At 34.4% G+C, this 17,418-nt stretch overlaps 2 protein-coding genes across 2 annotated transcripts in view; one reads left to right on the forward strand and one right to left on the reverse strand.

Annotated features, from left to right (window-relative positions):
* The window catches only part of LOC150106662 (toll-like receptor 4), a 98,769-nt gene extending 83,168 nt beyond the window's left edge, over window positions 1-15,601 (forward strand). Inside the window, exon 3 of the mRNA XM_090393261.1 lies at window positions 15,469-15,601. The gene's annotated coding sequence lies outside the window, so the exon portion shown is untranslated. The remainder of the gene's footprint in view (window positions 1-15,468) is intronic.
* Mys45A (SDA1 domain containing protein Mys45A) overlaps window positions 1-17,418 on the reverse strand; it is a 203,423-nt gene that overhangs the window by 9,993 nt on the left and 176,012 nt on the right. The window contains exons 20-21 of the mRNA XM_090393262.1: window positions 15,768-15,852; window positions 8,394-8,549 (exon numbers count right to left, since the gene is read on the reverse strand). Of these exons, the coding sequence (XP_090249388.1) occupies window positions 8,394-8,549; window positions 15,768-15,852 (241 nt within the window). The remainder of the gene's footprint in view (window positions 1-8,393; window positions 8,550-15,767; window positions 15,853-17,418) is intronic.

Genomic DNA, 17,418 nt, shown 5'->3' on the forward strand with positions numbered 1-17,418 from the left:
ATAAGTCTCACTGTCCAATTCCCCATTCTGATATTAGCCCACATCACTCTACTTGAGACTGCCTGCCATTCAAGGATTCATGTCATATTTAGTATTGAATACTATGGCTACTCCTTCTTTTCCTTGATTGTCATTGCCTGAATATAACATTTTATATTTATTGCTCAGAAAGATCTCACCAATTTTTGTCTTTTTATGTTTCAGTCACCCCTATTATGTCGATCTGGTACTTATCTAATTCCTCAGCTAGCTCCATTTTTTTGCTATTCAGGCTTCTTATGTTGATAGTACCGATCTTTAACTCTGGTGATATTGAGTCAGGGTGTGTTTTCAGATATGTTCCAGTAGATGACTTTTAGCTGTTTGCCGTGGTTCCCTGGAAAAAACAACGGGGGGGGAGAGCCTTGTTTAACCGGGTGACGCCCCAGCCGGCATGAAATTTTGTCATGGTGTACCATCATTTTGTATTTTGGTTTAAGCCAATAAGAATACAATTTGGTCGGCTAAATCCCAAATTGCCAGCCCATCCTCGAGCATTCAGTATCCAGGTAGATACCTAACAGGGTGCACGAGAAGGTGAGGATTTGACATTAAGTCAGAAGCCTTGGTCAGTTCTCCGCATTGCTTTAAAGGCTATGTGGACGTCTCCTCTCGTTTATATAGCTTTGGCCTTTAGATTTTCAAGATGAGGTAAATGGAAATATTAGAGAAATATAACACATCTGATACAATTACTTCTCTAAAATCTTTAAAGAAGAAAGCTTACACCCACCAGTGAGAAAGATGCAGCACCCATAATCCTAGAGGAAGAAATAATCAAAAGCACCTGGAGTTGATGAAATATCAACAGATCTCTGTAGCAATGGTTAACCTGATCTAATTAAACAAATAACCAAACTACTTTTGATTTCATCAGTAGAGGAAAAATTTATTCAAATATGAACAAAGGAAAACATAGATTTTGTAATACTATGATTCATTCCAAACTATTATCAGAACACAAGTGCAGTAGTTCAATATAAAAAATATCGCAACTAAAAAACTTGAAGTCAAATGAGAAGTTGTGCAGGGATGCACAGTTTCTCTGTGCCTTTTTTTTTTTAAAAGACATTTTCATCCAAGAACTTATTAAAGAAGAATTGCCCTCAACAAAAGAGTCAAGGTCAATGATAGACAGATATCATATAGCAAGGTGATGCAGTAATATATTAGTATTATAATAGATAACAAAACAAGTCTTCAATACCAAGTTTCAAAAAAAATAATTATAACTTGACTATAAATTCAAATAAAACAAAGATAATGAAAATCAGAAGACACCCTGAAGATATATAGATAACACTTAATCAGAAAATCAAAGAAGAAGTTAAACAGAGAGTAAACTTGGTTTTTGAAATGAAATGCTTCAGGAAAATGACATACCAACAAATATCTGTAACAATAAGACTAATGTATAAGTGCTGCAAAATTTGAATATCCCTAATTCAACAATTCTTAAAACAGTCATGAAAAGCATCAACTCCATTGGTTTGGCCACATATGCAAATAGAACTGGATAGACTTCTCACCTGGTGTTTGAGGGCACTATGGAGGGTTCAAGACCTAGGGGAAGACTAAAATTAATATGGCATATTATCTATAAGTTTCACTTCCACAATTTTTTGGTTCAGGGGTTCTCAACCTTTTCCAGTGGCATACCACTATATTTAATTCAGGATATTAGATGTACCAGTAAGCAAACTTATTCTGGAAAAGTGTGATTTGTTGGTCCCAGAGGCAAAATAATCATTTCTCTATAATACTAGTGATTTATTTAGTTATTATTTTATTCAGATATTTATTGGAGAAACAGATACTATTTGAATCTATTCAATGGGATTGTTCTGTAAAATGTGCTATTTTAAAAAATGAAAATAATAATGAGTGAATACATAAGCACATTTTGACAAACACATATTCCAGATAACGGTACTCCAGTTCTCAAATAAACTTACAATCAGTACAAGCTATAACTGTAACATATTTTTAATTACAGAACTCACATTCTTGTTTCAGTGTGAAGGTTGTGCTTGTTTAGCTAAACACAGCTTCTTAATGTCTGGTTTCAATTGACTTAATTTGAGTCTTAAATCGGGTTCAACATTCAACTTATTCCTGTACTTGTTCTTGATATAAATGAGAGAGGAAAACTCACATTCACAAAGGTAAGTAGTTGCAAACACCAACAGTAATTTTACAGCTTTTTCTGAGATCACTGGATATTCATTTCTTCTTGCCAACCAGAAGTCTGTTGAATCTATCCTCTTGATCATTTGCCTGAGACTTCTGTCGCAGGAGAGCTCGATCAGTTCATCTTTCCTGGAAGGAGTTAACGTTTCTGGTAAGGTGTCATCAATGGAAAATGGCTCTCAAATACAAAATTCTGAAGCCAGGTTTTCAGGGAAGTATTCCTTGAAATATGTGATTAGACTCCCAAGATGCTTCTTTATATTCACTACCAGTTCACTATGAAGAAGAATTTCATTCTCACTCAAGCATCCAACAATAGAAAGGAACACGTGTTTCCAGTATCGATTTCTTTAATGATGAAGCCAAGTTTTTTCCTAAGAGCCGCAGTTTTATTCTGTACCAAGAATAAGGAAGTACGTGCACCCTGCAAACTCGTGTTCAGCTGGTTGAGGTGGCAAAATAAATCTGCCAGGTAATTCAACCGGGCAAGCCACAGTTCATCAGTGAAATAATTCAAGTCTGAGTCTGAGGATTTGTCAAAGAGAAAAATCTGCACTTCTGAATGAAGTTCAAAGAGGCGGCTCAATACATTTCCACTCGACAGCAACCTAACATCGATGTGAAGTAAAAGAGAATCATGTTCAGCACCCATTTCATTGCACAAAATGGAAAATAGTCGTGAATTCATAGGACTTAATCAAGTTAACAATTCTGACACTTTCATTCAAAACTGTCTTCAGAGTGACAGGAATATTTCTTGCGGCTAAAGCCTCGTGATGAATGCTACAATGTACAAATTTTGCTTGTGAAGCTACTTCTTTAATTTTTGCAACAACGCTACTGTGTTTCCCAACCATTGCACGTGTAGATTGTCCACCAGACGTATCGACAGCGCTGCACTTCACGCAAAATTAATATCTCGGCCATCAGAGTACTATTTGGTGCTTATGAGTGATGGTATGATAGCTGATTTGATATGCGAGCATATCTATCCAATGAATGAGAATGGCGGGAGATATAAAAGATTATTACCTGACCTGGGAGTGCTCTCTTGTTCCTGACTTTTGTCTGAGATGTGTTGTCCCAGATGAATCGCTGATGTTCGTAGCTTGGAGTCCTAGGCTCGAGTCATCGTGCTCCAAGACACAAAGTTGATACTTTTGAAATTGTACTCGACCGAAAACTAAGTCTGAGTAGGTGATGCCCAGGAAGCGTTCCAAGAAATCCAAGGACTTAATAATCCAGAAATCTGTAGTGATAAAAGGCCATGCTGACAACGAGGAAGCACTCATGCAACGTATCCCGAATTTGATGAGTATGCCAGAACTAAAGTGACTGTTGAGGGACACTCGTTTTTCTTCAGAGGAATCACCCTAGAAGATTGAAGTAATCCACAACCGAGATATTCCGTAAGTCGTCTGAATGCAGTTAAGAGAATTTTGATTCCATTTTGTGACTATATTAACTGTGGGAATGAATAGAGATTATTGTATAGACTCTATTATGAAAGGAAGTTGAGGCATTAATTTGTTCCTAAAGAACATGTCTAGAACCAGAGGACATTAGATGTAAAATTAATTATCTTGTGGAAATGAGAGATTATGTATTCCATAAGGGATGTTGTGTCTAATCTTGATATATAATATGTTCCTAGAAAATTCGTCTTAAAAGGGTAAATTAAGAAAGGATTGTTCCTTGTGAACGTGTTATGCCAGTGGGATATTAGTTTTGAATTAAATGTATTATATTAAGAAGTTTATGTATGTGAATATCCTGAGAAATATTAAGTGCCCTTAAGAGTTTTGTAATACAGAGTATAGATGTTCGAATTAATGTGCTGAGTTTAAAGTGAACAATAGATATATGAAGTATGTAGTGTATACAATAAGTTTTGTCTTATGATAAGGCTTCTTACTTAATGCCAAAAGAACATTATAGTTTCTGAGTAAAGTAGAAGATTATATCCTAATCATATAATTGTGCTGGGAGATTGGATTGGAGCTTCATATCGTCTTTATATGTGCAACTTAGAATTGAGAGGAGAGATAGAGTTGATTCTAATAATATTGTGACTGTATAACTTAATCTAAGGAGAAAGTAAATTGAATGAGTTAATTTATTCTCGGTATAGATAATATTTTGTATTGTTTTAATTTAGAATAATAAATGTTTTTTTTTATTGTGTAAATTCACGTGCTTGCCTGAATTCACCTCACTGTACCATTCATTAAACTAATCGGATCTTTGCAGGAAAAACCAAAAGTAAAGAAAGTGACTAATTAATCACGGCCACTTTTGTGTAAGAGAAACTTACAGAGAAATTTAGGGAATTCTTTGCTTAAGGAAGTTGAGTTTTATTGTGCTTATTAATTAATTATTCCTTGAAGTTATATTTAATATCATCTAGACAGAGTGGCACAGGGTAAAAATAAACATTCTCTATGTTGATAAGGGAATGAATTGATTAATGAGAACCTGTAGAATAATACAGATAATATGATGTACTTTCTACTAATGTCTATTAGGCACAATTCCACTTGAATAAGTAGTGACTGCAACTTATCTTAACGATAGCCATAAGGGAAAAAAAAAATTTTACTAGTTGAGGAACAACAAGACTCCGAAAGAAATTAATGTCAGTTACCTTTAGAAAATAACAATTAGACAGATAAGAGACTTATCAGACCAAGCTAGGGGGTCACAACAACAGTGTCATTGGATAATGGAATCATTTCAAGTTGTTTTGATGCCTTTTCCCCCAAAATTATTCTAACCATATCTGTAGCTGCTGGTAACATTAATGACTCTCCAATCATGCGAGGTTTTCCTGCTTTAGCTATTCTTAAACTGACTTCATAAGATGCCTCCAGAGCCTTCATGTTAAATCCTGAAAATGAGGATATTTGTTTTTTCCTTGCTGACAAATCAGACAGTTTTCTCTGGAAATATTCCAAAGGTTTGTGTTTTAAATCGCCATGCTTGGTTTCAAAATGATGCTTAAGAAGGGAAGGCTTCATCGAATGTTTTGATAGCGTTTCATAACAAATCACACACTAGGGAACAGATACGGTTTCTTCTCCAATATATGTGAAACCATATGATAAATAACTAAGATTATATTTACATTGTGCTGTATGGAACTTTTTGTTGCATTCTTGTACAATGATGTCCTCTGTCGGTTTGTTAGGATTCGAAGTAGTGGCTTCTGGCAGAGAAGAATTGTTTCCCCCCACTTACACTCATTTCTCCTTTCGATCTTTTTGAAAACCCACTCGTTAACCACTTATTCATGTTCTGGTTTCTATCCTCTGGCACAAACTACGTATAAATATGACAATTTCACAAATAAAATCTCACATTCAAAGACAATAATCTAACTCATTACTTTCTTAACCATAACTGTGGCTTGTGGCTAAACAAACGTAACAGACAAACTGTTTCCCATTGTTTTCTGATCAAATATATTCGAGTTACTTTCTGTCATTGTCATTTGATTAATACTTATTAAATTCAACCTGAACTTCCGTATTATTTTTGTATATTATTATACAATAGTTTTTAGAGCCTGTGTAGCTCAGTGGATGTGACTTTTGCACACCATGGCACTTGACAGCACGAAGGAAGACTTTGTTTTGAATCTAGAGGAATCTGTCGACTAGAGGAAATTCTTCTAAGCCTTTTTTCAACCGGTTCCCGAGTTAGTTGATCTCTGGCATGGGCAAGTGGGTTTTTCGTCCCGTAAATCCAAGAAAATCAACCGTAGAACCCACATTATTTCAGACATTAAATATATTATGTTAGGGACCATGAGATGGCGGCACTTATTGAGCTGTCTCTAATTAAGCGGCACGCACTGCGTGCCGCTTAATTAGTGATAGCCTTGGGCCAGCTATCTCTGATTGGCTGTCAGTGGAGATTGAACAGCCCACTCAGTCTCCAAAAGTTAGATAGGGCTAAACGGCCTCGCCTATTCCCTATATGGGAATAAAAAGACATTAGCTGATTTTTTTTTTTTTAAATTTTTAATGATAATGCAAAATCTAATTATTTTCATTTAGTTGCATGAAATATTTTAAGTAGAACTGTTAAATATTTGTGCATACATTTTTAATTCTCAACTGATGTTGCGAGTAAAAAAAACGTTAATTTTACCCTTTTATTTTATACTCTGTTTGTGTACCACAGGTTGAGAATCTCTGTTTTAGTCTATCCTCAATTATGCTTGTATAAATCTTACCAAGAACACTAAAGTTGGGAAATTCCTCTGTAATTCTCACATTCAGGTTTGCTTTTCTTTTTATAGATGGGCAATCATACTTCTGAATTTGGTTTGATCCTCTGACATGGCTTGAATTAGACTGGGTAGCCACTGTAAAACTTTTTATACCTCCATATCTGAGTATTTCTGGTTGAATATTATCTACTCCTTTCTATAGTTCAGATTTTTGATGCCTTCTTCTAACTGAAGCACTCCTGATTGCATTCATTTTAAATGTTTCCACCATTCTGTCACTGCTTGTTTCATTTGACAACCTTTCAAAGCAATTATTCAAAATTGCATAATCTAGAATATCTTTATATTCAGTAGTAATAGTAGTAAAAGCACAGAATATGCATTTACTGCTATTAAAAAGTTTCACATATGTGCATGTATATTTCCGTTAGATATTATTGAGAGCAATATTAAATAAATAGTACCACATATCTTGCCCCCCCCCCAGGAAAATTTCTAGTGTTCTCTAACTCATGTTGGTTACCCTGGAAACTACCTTCTAGGCTGACACTGCTCAAGAGCATGTAACAGTTGTTTCAATATCTTCAATTCCAGTTACAGACACAGAGATTTGGCAGCATAGTTTAAAGTTAGCATCAGATGAAAGAAATACATGAGAAATAGCAATTTTTTTTTCTATAATTAATCAAGATTATTTTTATAACTTTGAATTATTTAATTAAATTATAACATATGACATGTGTGTCTTGATTGTTAACACAGAATATATGTTATCAACTATATATGTAAGTCAATAATTAGAGATATGTGAATACCTATAATATTGTTATTTTAGCACACACTGGTATTGAAAATTATAAGTTTAAGATCAACCTTTGAAAAACCTAAAATGTTTTAGAGGTGGGAAAATAGCTGAGGTATTTTTTAAATGAATCAAAACTAAATTGTCAATTTATACTAGTTTCTAATTTAAAGCCATACATATATGAAAATATTTTTCAAGCAGTAGACATTTCCTCTAACAGGCAGATTAGCATAGAAGATAATTCCCACTTGATAAAATTGCTGGATACAGAATAACTCCACTTTCAAATTAAACTGCTAAAGATACTTGCATTTTGGGTTCAAATTAGAAAAATAAAAGAACTAAAATCAAGCAAAAGATTTCGCTTTGTTTGTGTAGCTGTATGTAACCAACAACAATATCTTGTTGTAGCATAGTGTATTAATCATCTCTTGTAAGTAATGGCATCACATGCTCAGATGAATGCTACCAGCATTCACTGTGAGTCTTGAAAACAAGCACTTGATGTTGAAAATTATAAGTTTAAGATCAACCTTTGAAAATCTTAAAATGTTTTAGAGGAGAAAAAATATCTGAGGTATTTTTTAAATGAATCAAAACTAAATTGTCAATTTGGACTAGTTTCTAATTCAATTAAAAATTAAATATATTTCAAAATAAATGAACCAAAAAGCATGCAAAGCTTTTGTTGGCAGGAGAAATAATCCACTTTGAATTAAACAGAATACTGAATTATCAGAGGTCAAATTAAATTGTTTTTGCTGCAGTTTGTTATAGGGGGAAAGAATGTGAAAGTAAATTACTTTTAGAATCACCATCATTGCTAGGGATATTTGGTTGGTACTTCTGAAGAGTCTCTTATAGTGGGCAAGTTTAAAATAATAGGGTTTGCTACTAGGGAGAGTTACATGTTTGTTTCTCTTTGTTTCAATCAAATAATACTGAGATTATAAGAGTGACAGGTTTGGAAATAACACTGATCTGAACTAACTAGTTATGGAGCACATATGACAAATTGAACAAGATATGATCAGAAAATTCTATTCCTTTGATATCTTAATAACTAAAAGATAGATCTAAATATAAATCCCTTTTCATTAGAATCAAATAAAGGTTTTAATTTACCTGTTTATCTCTGAATGATCGTTTAGACTTCCTTTTAACTTTATGTTTAATCATCATAAATGCTTTATTCTTGGCATGCTGTTTGTGTGTTTTACTGGAAAATGGATTACAGCTTTTTTTCTTTTTGGCAAACTTTTCTCTACCTTCACGTCCAGCCTATGAATAAAACATACTAAAATTTCATGGGAAGAATATAATAATGATAATTACAGCAAGTTACAAAACATCCATGCCTGTTTATCAGAGATGCCTATCATAAATTTAATATGGCTAGTTGATTTGTTTATTTGATGTTTGTGGCTGTTATCTGCACAAAGAAACAATTCTCAATTTAAAAAAACTAATCATTTAAAAAAAAAACGTTCATTTTTATTAATATTAATTTGTCTAAAGAATTGCCATCTTTAACCTAAACTAAAAACTAAAATAAAATAAGTTATTTAGCTGTATTGAATTAAGCATCTTGTTGAGAAGTATACAGATTGATGTGAAACATCTACAACGACCTCATTTATACTTTGTTTCTATTAAATTATTATATAATTCAGATGATACATGAATTTCTTCATTTGTGTGAGATTACCACTCTGCTTACTAGAGACTAAAGTGGTTTGGAAAGTTTGCTCTCCAGAGCAAGTTTCTGAATTATTACTAATGCTCAGCATACCATTGGTACTAATGTGATATGTTTACAATCTTTCATTTTAGAATTCACAGTTTAATGAAACCTACCATGAACGAATATAAACCTCAGTACAAGTACAGCAGGTCAATACATATAAATAGGCTTAGGTGTTAGTGGTTATTCATTAACAGTACTTCACAGTATAAATAAGACCAAGAAGGGGTCTAATTTATCTAATTTATCTTACTAATATTCACTAATTTTCTAACCTGCATCATCAGAATGCAAATTACAAAACTGTGTCACAAGGGCACAGTATTCAATTTGATAGTTGTAAAAACAATTCAAACTGTAACTGAAAAAGAATGAATGTCCTAACAAGGTATCCCCACTAGTTACTGGATAACCATAAAGTTCATTTGGAGAAGTCAATTATTTGATCTCAGAATGACTGTCTCTCAAAATCTTTGGCAAATTGATGCAGCTATACTTATTAAGCTAGCAGAATGAAAAGAAGATTTGGAGGAACTTATAATGAAAGTTAAAGAAGAAAGTGCTAAATATGTCCTGGAACTTAACCTCAAAAAGACAAAAGTCATGGCAAACATGTGAACGTAATGATTTTAAAGTAGATGGGGAGAAAATGGAAGTAAACAATTTTGTACTCCTAGAATCTCGAATTGATAAAGATGGGAATTGTACTGAAGAAGTTAAAAGATTATTACTTGGAAAGAAAGCAATGCCAAATTTAAACAAGATCTTTATATTTAAAGATATTAGGCTCGCAACAAAAATCAGAATCGTGAAAGCAATGGTATTCCCTGTGGTACTGTATGGATGTGAAAGTTGGACCCTGCAAAAGAGATAGATGCATTTGAATTATGGGTTTGGAGACGCTTACTAAGAATACCATGGACTGCAAAGCAAACCAATAAATCAGTGATAGACAGAATAAAGCCAGATTGCTCCCTTGAAGCTATGATCATCAAGCAAAAATTGTCATACTTTGGACATATTATACAAGCAAATGAACAAATCAGTCTGGAGAAGATGATGATGATAGAAGTAGGAGAAGAGGAAGACCAAGAATTAGATGGGTGGATGGAGTTAAAGAAGCAATTGGAATGTGCCTGGAAATTCTGAGGATAGGGCCAGGGACAGATCTGAATGGAGAGTGTATGTTCATAGAATCACCAGGAGTCAAAAACAACTCGATGGAATATAAAAACAATAACATACTTATTGAGATTGGGGATAGTGCATCATAGCTGATGCTAATTCTAAAAATAGTCTCTCAGACCTATAATGATTTACATGTAGCATAGTTGTCATCTTCTATTTAATCCTGTGTAATGAAATATCCATGGCCTGCCAGTCCCAACTTGCCACATAGATGATCATAATTTCATTTTTGTGTTCTTCAAGGCAGGTGTCAATAGATCTATTAACCTGTCCAAAGTACACTAAATTGCAGGCACACTCTAGGCTGTGTAAGTTGATCCTTCAGAAAATAGATGAATGAGAGGTTTGAAAGTAGCATGTAAATTATATTTGCAGTGAACTTTAAGCTATCTTTTCCAACATACTCTGAATATAAAGGAATAGTTTTGCTATAATCTTGTGTGTTGGTTGCAGAAGGGATGGGGAGCATGCAGTATTTTATCTATTTCATAAGAGTTGTAATTGTCTTAAAAAATGTTGCAAATGTGTCATTTCTGTGTGTAAGTTTGGGCTGTGAAGAATGGTGTATAGTTCGATGTTTAGATCATCTTGATGCTTGAGAAGTGCAAAGTTTGTCATATGAGTAGGATGAGTGGAGAAGAAAGAGTGTATGGAGTTTGAGGTCAATGAGAAGGATGTTTCAGGTTTTTCACAGCCCAAACTTGGCTGTGAAAAACCTGATTGCCATTGTGAAACATTGTATAGATCATCCTTATCACTCTAGAGTATGCTGGCTGTCACAGGGAAAAGTTCTAGAAATTCTAAAGTTTTAGCACTACAAAAAAAAAAAAATGAGAAATTTTAATAACGAATAAAATAAACCTCATGATTCTAGAGGATTTCTCCATAAATGCTGCATTTTTATGTGACTTAATGTCAAAACAAACCAGTTAAATGTTTATTTACAAGGCAAAACTAAATCAGTATATGAAATATGGCAGAATATTCAAGCATTTAGAAAAATGTTGATTTTTTTTTTTCTTCTTTCAAACTCTTCTTTCCAAACCTGTAATTTCAGCTGAACATTTCCCTGAACTCATAAAAGAGGTAGTTGAAGAATGGTGCACTAATAAAATGTTAAAAAACTGATATTAATGAACACAACATGATCTCACACTAAAATTGGTTTTCCAACCACATCTGGTTGATGTCTCTAGTGCACTTGAAAATTTACAAATGGAGCTGATTGAGGTCTCAGAAGACAATATTCTGAAATCTCTATTTGATACTAAGAAAGATCCCACTGAAATATGGAAAAATGCTGCCAAGCATTCAAAAACACGTCAACATACTTGACGTATATGCTGTTTTGTTTTGGCACAACCTACTTATTGTGAATTAATATTTTCACACATGGTTCAAATTAAGATGTGCTTGAGATTACAAATGATGAATATTCACCTGAAGGCAACAATGCTGAAACTAAATATCCACTTCTTATCTAGCAATAAGCAATCTCAAATGAATAATTAAATTAGTTAAATAAGTTAATGTAATGCTTGTATTCTTTCTAGAATATAAAAGTGTTTTATTAATTGCTAAGATGTTTAGCTTGTAGAACTCCATTGTGAAATATTAACTTTGCAAATAAATAAAACACTTCTGAGAGTTTTAATATGTGATATCAATATTCATACTGTATGCATATGACCTCTTTATAATTTCTAAACTTAAGATCCAATGAGGACCCACCTTAAAGAATTTCAGTGTTGTATGCAATGGCAGAACAAGAGACAGTCCTGCTCATGAAGGAGTAGCTATTCTAGTAGACAGTCATACTCCTTTCCATCATGTTTAGCTCAATACTGCTCTGGAAGCAGTAGCAATTCACCTATCTGTAAGATTTCTTATTACAGTTTGTTCAATTTATTTCCCACCAAGTGCTGAGTTAAATGAAATTGATCTTAATAAGCTTATCTTGCAACTGTCTGAACTCATAATTCTTATGGGTAACTTTAATGGTTACAATATTTTGTGGGGGTAATGCCAACACAAATAGGTGCAGTCAAATCATTGAAAGAATCCATCACAATTAATGACCTCTCCCATTTGAATAATATACCCAATACTTTCTTCTATATGCCTACCTGCTCATATTCTGTTATCGATCTTATATGTGCTCCCCTTACATTCTTCCACCGCTCACATGGGATGTCAAAGAGAACATATATGGAAGCAATTACTTTCCTGTTCTTTGCACAATGTCTTCACAGAAACCATATTCTCCTACATGGATGCTCATATGGACAATGGACCAGGCTGACTGGAACACTTTTCCCCATCTTGTAAAATTTAATGCTGATACAGTCAGTCAAACATCAATGAAGCAGTAAAGTATGTAACAGACTGCATTGTCCAGGCAGCAACAGCCTCCATTCCAAGAACAGCATCTCAATTTCCACTCTATCCAAAGCCTTGGTGGAATCCAGAAACCAGGAATATATTTCATAGATATCCCACCACATCAAAGTTAATAGCTTTTAAGTGTGTTTGGGCCAAGGCACATTATGTGAGACATCAATCAAAAACAATTTTGGATCCAATTTTTCCTCATCAGTTAATGAAATGACCAGTGCAAAAATTGTATGGAATAAAATCTGGAAAATGAAAGGTAGACAGAGAACACACCATTTGTCTACCTTAGACCATAATGAAAGTGTTATTACTGATCCCAAAGCTATTGCAGACACTTTGGGAGAAACTTTTGCCAGAATCTGAGCAACAGCTTCATATTCTCCTGAATTTTTAATATTGAAAGAGCAGCAAGAGGAAATAAAGACTAAATTTTTCTACCAATAGGACTGAGTCATATAATCAGATATTTGTTAAGGAGGAACTAAAATGGGCTCTTTTACTGTCTCACCCTAGTGCAGTAGGACCTGATAACATCCATTATGAAATGATAAAACATCTACCATCATCTTCTGTGGATATCCCTCTCTTCATATACAATAGAATACTTGTAGAGGAAAAGTTTCTGGATTCTTGGCATAAGTCAGTGGTCATTGCTATCCCAAAACCAGGAAAGGATTCAACAAGCAAATAATATCAACCTTTTGCTCGAACCAGCTATCTTTGTAAGATATTAGAGAAAATGGTTAGTGCCAGACTTGTCTGGTATTTAGAAAGCAACAATCTTCTCTTCAATACATAATGTGGCTTTCATAGACATTGTTCAACTTTAGACCATTTAGCTCATTTAGAAACTTTTATAAGAGATGCAGTCCTGAAGAAAGAATATCTGCTTTCAGTTTTCTTTGACATGGAAAAAGCTTAGAACACAGCCTGGATAGATGGCATATTAAAAGAGCCCTATAACCTAGGTCTCAGAGAACACTTTCCTGTATTTATTAAAAACTTTCCAAGTCAGAGTGGGAAGTATGCTATCTTAGCCATATCATCAAGAATAGGGTATTCTCCAAGACTCTTAAGAGTGACACTTTGTTATCAAAGTTAACTCAATCACTGAACGCTTCCTCCAACTGTAGACAATGCTCTAATGTTGATGACTCCACAGTTTTACTGTCACTCTCGTAACATGAGGGTAACTGAAAGACAACTTCTGCAAGCAATTGATCACGATTCTCTGTGGGCTCTTAGTAATGGGTTCAGGTTTTCAACAGAAAAAAGTCACCACGTACACTTCTGTCGAAAATGCACTCTTCATCCAGATCCTGAATTAAGAATGGGACAAACTGTTATTTCAGTAGCTACACAAGTCAAGTTCTTGGGACTCATCTCTGACAGAAAATTTGCACACATTCATCAACTAAGAGCAAAGTGCAAGAGAGCATTGAACCTTCTTTGCACTCTATCCTCTACTGAGTGTGGGGGGGGGGGTGCTGATTGAGCTTCATTGCTCCATATTTATAGTGCACTTATACATTCAAAGCTGGATTATGGTTGGATCCCATTCATCATCAACGTATAAGGATAGTTACTGGTGCCTTTCACATATCACCCACTCAAAGTCTATGTTGAAGCAAATGAACCAGCCACATCACTTAGACGGAAACAGTTGTCTCTTAATTATGCCCTAAAGATAGAGTCTCTTCCAGTTCATCTTAAATGGACTAGTCTCCTTTCTCTGCATTGGGAAGTTCAATATCATACATGCCAGACTACCATACATCCTTTTGGTATGGTATTAAAGAAACTATGCAAGCTGTTGGCATTAATGTTGACAACATTGCTTACAGCAAACATAACAGCATCCAGGCATGGCAAGTTGACACTCCATCCTGCAACCTCTCACTCTGTCAACTACAGAAGTCTTATACTTCATCTGTCTACCTGCAATTGTTTAATGCACACCGAGCAGCTTGCTCTGATTTCTTGCCTATCAATACTGTTGGCTGTGCTGCAGTGTTTCTTGACATTGCCATCTCTAACCAGATGCCACCTGATTGCAGTAATTATACAGCAGAGTTGCATGCCATTCAACCTGCACTTGTGCATATAAAAGAAAACCGCTACCAAAAGTGTATAATTTATACAGACCCATTGAGTTCTTTACAGGCTGTCTCCTCTCCCTATGGGCACTATTCAGTGCTGTATGAGGTGCTACACCTGTTGTACAAAATGAAAACCCTTAATTTTGATTTTTGGCTATGCTGGATTCCCAGCCACATTAGAATTAAGTGAAATGAGACTGCAGCTGCTAAATCAGTTCATACTTTCTCCACGTACTGTCTGACAGTGCCATATACAGACTATAGACAGTTTATAAGATCAAAGCTAATTGCTCAGTGGCAGTCATCATTGACAAACAAATTGAATGGCATTAAGTTTGAAATTAAACATTGGCATTCTATTCTACATAGAAAGAGAAGAGAGGAGGCTGTTCTTGCTAGGCTCTGCATAGGTCACAGTCATCTTACACCTTCTTATTTACTGAGGGCTGATAACTCACCTGTGTGTGAAAAATGCAAATGCATTTTACATTTGTCATATTCTGGTGGAGTGCGAGCACTTTACATGAGAGAGGAATGACATTTTTACCTACCTAACCAAACCATATACACTCAGGCAGATATTATCAGACTCAGACAGATTGAATGATGTTTTTAACCATTTATAAAGAATTAATTTGTACATACACATTGAACTGTAATTTTGTTTATATGTAGAATACTGCAATGCTTACTTAATTTTTGTACATATTATTTATTATTTATATATTAAAAATGAAAATAATTTTGAAATTATAAATTCGTTTTTCATTGTTAGGCCAAGAACTTTTCAGACCACCCTCGTAAATGGGGGGCACATAAATCTCGCTACAACATGGTGAAGAAGTTTATGCAAAAGTTCAGATAAGTGCCAGTTAGTGCAGTTTCATTGTGAAAATAGTTTACCTGGATTAAATGTATAAAATAGCTCACATTTTAATTAAGAAGAATCATACAATAATGAATTTCAGTATTTTCCAAATCACATTAAATGAATTTATTACAAAACAAGCAGTAAAAAGCAAGTGAGAGAAAGAGAATTTTTTTGTTGTTATAATTAGAATAATAATTACATACCAGAACTGTGGCTAACCTAGACTCCTTGTCATGACGAGGTCTTTTATGGATTCTTTCTATCTCAGTAAGAGAAACCAATTCTCCACTGAAATAAATTAAAATAAAATATATATTACATAATGAATGCATGCTCATTTTTTAAAAGTACAATCCAACATTATGAAGACTGCAATTACCAAGGAACAGTATGTATGCAATTCATGGTATTAATGATTCAACAACATATGACACTATGCTCAAAGTTACAAGTTAACTAGTACTAGATGTGAAAGCAAAACTGTGTAGCATATTGTTAGCAATGATCCAACAATCAAAAAACATTAAAATAGCAGTCCTGTATTCTGGTAAACTTCCATCAGCCTGCTGATGGAGTGTTACATGATGGCTACAAGTGGTCACAATTACAGTGGCTTGAAAAGGAGTATAATGGAATGTGCAATGTCACAGCTAAAAACATTAAATCATAAAAAAGACATGGGAATACTGACAATGAACACTTGGAATAAAAAGACACATGGTCTAAGAAATTTTAGTTACAGCTATTCCATGGTGACTGCACAAAGCCAGAGTATAGAAATATTGTAGTTCGAAAGTGATAGAAGTGATGTTTTGAATGGACATGTGGGGTTACAGTGAGTTGCTTGAGAGAGGTGATTTTCCTTAATCATCTATATAATAATTAGAGGACAATACCAAGAGGTCAACCTTGACATTATACGACGTACCATGGTACTGCCTGGATGTAAGATCATGGAAGGGCAAAATTTTCACCCAGCAGTCCTAACTAGAAAGAGGAAAGGTTTCTGCTTTTGACTATTTCAAAATCAGATTCGGATTTGATGATTTTTAAAAAAAAATAAATGTGGACTGTAGTCCCCTCAAGTGGTAAATAATGCTCATCACCTTCCTTAGTGGAAATGACTGTTGCCATGTCTGATGAGCAGAGTCTTCAGTTTCTGTTCTCACCTCATCTCCCATATGTATGCATGCTGGAACCTTCTCTATTCAATGATACAACAGTAAAGTAGTTCTTGCCAGCTACCAATTAGCACATGTGACTGGGGCCTACCAATGTCAGCTAATAATCAAACTGCCACTCAGACTGCAGGATCATGCTTAGAGGGAGTCTGAGTATAGCAGACACTAGTGAGGATGTGCAATGAACAGCAGACTGGATTACACTGTGTATGGAAGACATGTCTGCAAGTCCTTTATTCCCAGATTAATTTCCTTTTCTTTTCTGAATTAATTCCTCCCCAACTCAACCATGCAAATCATCATAAATAATTTTGATAACTGCAGATCAAAAAATGTCTCCATTGGGAAACAGTATCTACAATAATAAACTAGAAAACAAAAACAAACAAACACATGAATATGGAAATAATTACATAATTATTTCCATATTCACATCACTAACATTTGTAGTCTTAACTCCAAAATAAATATGTGCACCATCACTTAAATGGACCAAATCTGTATAACTTCAACTGGTGGCCATATTAACTACTGTCCTCAACTTCTGAGCTACATTCTGCATGACTCCTTCTAGCAAATGAGCAGAAAATGACAAAAGCAAATTCTCTTACAATGTTTCATTCTACTCCAGCTAAAAATTTTAGCACCACTTCTGTATAATGGACCAAATCTT

The sequence above is a fragment of the Typopeltis vanoorti genome, chromosome 5, assembly GCF_054136105.1.
Source record: "Typopeltis vanoorti isolate ZY-2024b chromosome 5, IOZ_Tvanoo_1.0, whole genome shotgun sequence".
Lineage (NCBI taxonomy): Eukaryota > Metazoa > Arthropoda > Arachnida > Uropygi > Thelyphonidae > Typopeltis > Typopeltis vanoorti.